This window comes from Ascidiella aspersa, chromosome 8, assembly GCF_963924565.1.
Source record: "Ascidiella aspersa chromosome 8, kaAscAspe10.2, whole genome shotgun sequence".
Classification (NCBI taxonomy): domain Eukaryota; kingdom Metazoa; phylum Chordata; class Ascidiacea; order Phlebobranchia; family Ascidiidae; genus Ascidiella; species Ascidiella aspersa.
This window is the reverse complement of record NC_139454.1, coordinates 17,519,986-17,524,089: the sequence shown is the minus strand read 5'-3', so window position 1 is coordinate 17,524,089 and position 4,104 is coordinate 17,519,986. Positions and strand designations below refer to the sequence as shown.

The window sequence follows — 4,104 nt, the reverse complement described above, 5'->3', positions numbered from 1 at the left end:
GAAAAGTCAAATTTAATAGTTTTATCTATGTAAAATTAAATGGTTTTAAAATAACATCAATTTATTTAAGTTTAGATATTATATTATTTAAACAACATAGGGATACTGCATATTAATATAAAAACTAGGACACAATTTTGAAACATTAATGCTCTTAGTTATTAAACTTCCACGATATCTACTTTTGTCATAAACTGGGTCTTCTGGAGGCCTAGCAAATTATAATTTTAGTGTGATTTACCAGGAACACATATTTTTACACTTTGTGGCAGGGCTGCGAAGTTGGTTAAAAATAACCCGAGTTCGACTCCGGCCAAAAAAATAAACCCGAGTCCGGTCAAATGTGTGATTTCATAGAGTCCGGAGTCCGCCCCTGACACTACAGCCTGTATTCCGCCAATTTACGTAACTAAAATAACGTGGATATTCAGCAATCCACTTATATGGGTGTTGTATAATTTATTCATTCCACCATATGCTGTTCCACCTTTACAATTTCCAGTTGGTGGCCAATCGGTTTAAAATTTGGTACTGCGCATCCGCATGTCGGAGTCGGGTAGTTTTACGTGGTCTTACGTGAGTCTAGAGTCACGAGTCCGAAAAGTGTTATTATATTTAATAATAATACTGTGAGCTTAATAATAAATTTCAAAGCCAAAAAGGTCGAGTAGATCGACAGCATCTTGATTAAGACATTAATCAAGATGCTGTCGATCTACTCGACCTTTTTGGCTTTGAAATTTATTATTAAGCTACATTACAGATCCGGGCGCTGGTCTAGAATCTTACCACAACGTTGAAATGATTATTAAGCAATGCATAATATGTGGGTTAGGGTGTCGGTTAGTGTTTGGGTGTGGGTAGGTCAAGTAATATTGTTTAACACTATTACTGGACTCACCCAAAACCATACGCTAACCGGCACCCTAACCCAAATAATGTTCGTTGTGGTAGGATTCTAGACGAGCGCCCAGATCCGTGCATAGTGTACCCAAATACTGTGAGCGTTCCGACCATTCATCATTCCGTAAATTAGTGTTACCCCAAAACTGTACTTAACTATTTAAGCTTATAAGCGTGCCGTTCTACATGATCTGAGATTGTTCTTAAAGAAAGAAAACATATCAGTTTAACTCCAAGCTATTGTATTTTTAACTGTTCAGCAACAAACCACTTCATACTTTGCCTGTCAACTACAATAACACAGAAATTATATCGCCATATTTTTATACACAAAATATTATAGATTTCACGACGAAAGTCGTTGCTACAAAAGCTAATAAATACTGTCTGATACCGCCTTTTAAACATCACAATTGTCAGCAATGCAGAAGCTGATTATTCAAGGTAAATAAAAAGGGGCCTTATTCAAAGTTTTACACCCTGTCGTTGAACAATAAACAGAATCTCACCACACGTTAACGAAATTTGGAATGATGTCAACGTGCTTCCGGGTTCGTGGAGATACGTCACAACTGTGGGAACGTAGTAGAACTCTTCATTGCCCCTAGTGGATTTGTTTGTTGTTGTTTTTTAAACTAATGTTCGTTACTAAAGTTGTTTTACAAAATACGTAAATATTAATACTAGAACGATAAGTCTACCTTTGAGAATAACGTTATGTTACCTAGGCAAGTTTGGAAACCTTGGAGAACGTGTAGTTTATTTATGAGTGCAAATAAACGTTTTTCGTCAGCTACCTACTTTCTGACATGTCATAGCAATAGTTGGGTCTATAACGACATATTGTTATACCGAAAATAACAGTTATTTTTAGATACATACGTTTATGTCATTATGTTATTAAAATCTATATTTTTATAGAGACTTTGATGTTGATAATCGCCCGGATCTATCCGCATGTATGCTTTTCAATCTTTTAAAAATCAAATACGGCTTTCTAACTTGCAAAATTAATAATGACAGTTAAAATATATTAATAAATATAGCACTAGATTTTCCTATTGATTGCAAATTAGATACACGTCGCTTTTGAATGATTATATTGTATTATCAGAATAATATAAGTGCCCTAATCAAGAGTATAAATATTGTTTTTATTAAGTCTCAAGTTTGTTTATTTAGGCGATATAAATATTTAACAGAAATCATTCGATAGTAGGTAACTATTAACTCACATGTTTAAGTAATATACAGCCAAATAAAAACATTACCAGTGGGTTAAAAAAATTAAAATACCTAGCTCAACCATATATGAATCTTTAATTGGCACAAAATAGTTTTTGAAAGATTACCAGTCGCTCATTGCACAACGTTGCACTCTTATAGCAAATAAAGAAATAAAGAAGATGTAGCATTTTCTGAATGAAATCATCATGGACCTCTGTACATTAAATCCAGATAATAATTGATGTACAACCTGGACAATGTGGACCACAATAGCCACACACACAGATTATTATTCAATGTAGCACATAGAAAAATAACATGGGGCAATAATTAGAGTAATTTTGACAGCATGAGTTCTTCTGTTCTGAAACTATCGTTATGCGGTTTACCCCAATTTAAATCTATACCAGAGTCCAATGAAACAAAAAGATAACCCGCGACCTAAACTCATTAAGTTATTTGACGGTTCAGGCTATTTATACTTTGTATAAATAATGGTCGATTAATACATCTGCCTACTTTGTCATTATGTAAAAATTGAGAAATACAACGAAATATACTTTCAAGCCTTACATATTTTTGTACTGCCTTTGCAAGATTTGCGCTCACAAACCAACTTGAGATTGCTGGTTCTCAACATATCGCGTTGAGCGAGACGTGAAACAATTTAGTTGGGTTAAAAAATTAGAGAGAGTTTGATCCGTGTGATCTAATAAACGATATGTGACTGCGGTTTCTTGTAAAGCAGTACTCAAAAGCAAACAAATTCAGTGTCCAGGCGACATCGCCGATTGGAGGAATGAAAGAGGAACTCCATCTTGGTTATTTGCTCGCCTTCTTCAGTTTCTAATCGGCTTCCATATACGTGGCCTTGCGTGTCCGGAATGGAATCGCTGAAAATTGCTTCACGTTCCGGGAGATCTTCGGGGGTTTTGGGTCGACCGCGCGGGTCAAATTCTTTCAAGAAACCCCATTGCTTTTTCCTACAAAATAATATAATTCAATAATATGGGTGCTCATGTTGCATAATGCACATAGCTTTGTTACCTTAACCAACAGTATATGAATATGCATAATGTGTGGTATCAATACCCAATAGGCGATATAACCTTTAAGAAATTGACTGTAAAACGCGGTATACAATAGTTGAATCAACGCGGTGATTGACAAAGATAATTTAATCAACGATCATTGTTATAAAACAAAACAGAACAATTAACGTTTAGAAGGACGCCGGACGATTAGATCATTATCCAACAAAAGCATTCCGGTTGTAAATAGAGGTTTTATGGGCCACAAAAGTTACCGCTTCTATTCACATATTATATCTCTTTTATAGTGGGATATAACGAATTTTAAACAAAGCCGTTCAATCACACGAAAGCAACAATTAATCCTTACCAGTCATGAACACCCTTCCATTCGCTTTGGACCTGTTCCCTCCAAATCTTGTTTAACGACACCTCGTCGAGCTTTTCAACCTTACTCGTGCCTCGCTTGGTTGGCGAAGAGGTCTGAGTCTGTTCCGGTCTGCTGGTCAGTCGATGGACAGCCGACGTTTCGCCAATGGGCAGTCGGTAGCCGGCCGAAGTTGTTCGATTAGTTTGCATCGCGTTGTGAGAAAGTTGTTGGGCCGTCGTAGCACCGAGAATGAATTTTTGTTGAGAAACAAGTTATTATTTGATGTTTATTAAAATTAATTTATTCCTATCCTTTTTTAAATGTTCAAAAGTTAGAGAAGCTTTTTTAAATTTTAGGGTTGCTATTGCCGTGCACACATAACTAATATGTTTGTTCTATTTCGAAAAATATTTGGGATACAACTAACAAAAAATAATACAAATGGTTTTACAATTTGTTTAAAGAAAAATACATGGACTTAAATGTGAAATATATTCAGGGTTGTTGAAATGATTTCTGCCATGATCCACCTCAGTCAAACCTGACAACATAATGATCCACCAAATACGAATA

General features: G+C 35.4%; 1 protein-coding gene across 1 annotated transcript; it reads right to left on the bottom strand.

Moving 5' to 3' along the window:
* Positions 1-2,072: 2,072 nt before the first annotated feature.
* LOC146136605 (ciliary microtubule inner protein 5-like) lies at positions 2,073-3,862 on the bottom strand. Its single transcript, XM_083395799.1, has 2 exons — positions 3,532-3,862; positions 2,073-3,113 (listed from the first exon to the last, which is right to left on the bottom strand). The coding sequence occupies exons 1-2, from the start codon at positions 3,738-3,740 to the stop codon at positions 2,882-2,884; spliced, it is 441 nt and encodes a 146-aa protein (XP_083251925.1). The 5' UTR covers positions 3,741-3,862; the 3' UTR covers positions 2,073-2,881.
* Positions 3,863-4,104: the final 242 nt, after the last annotated feature.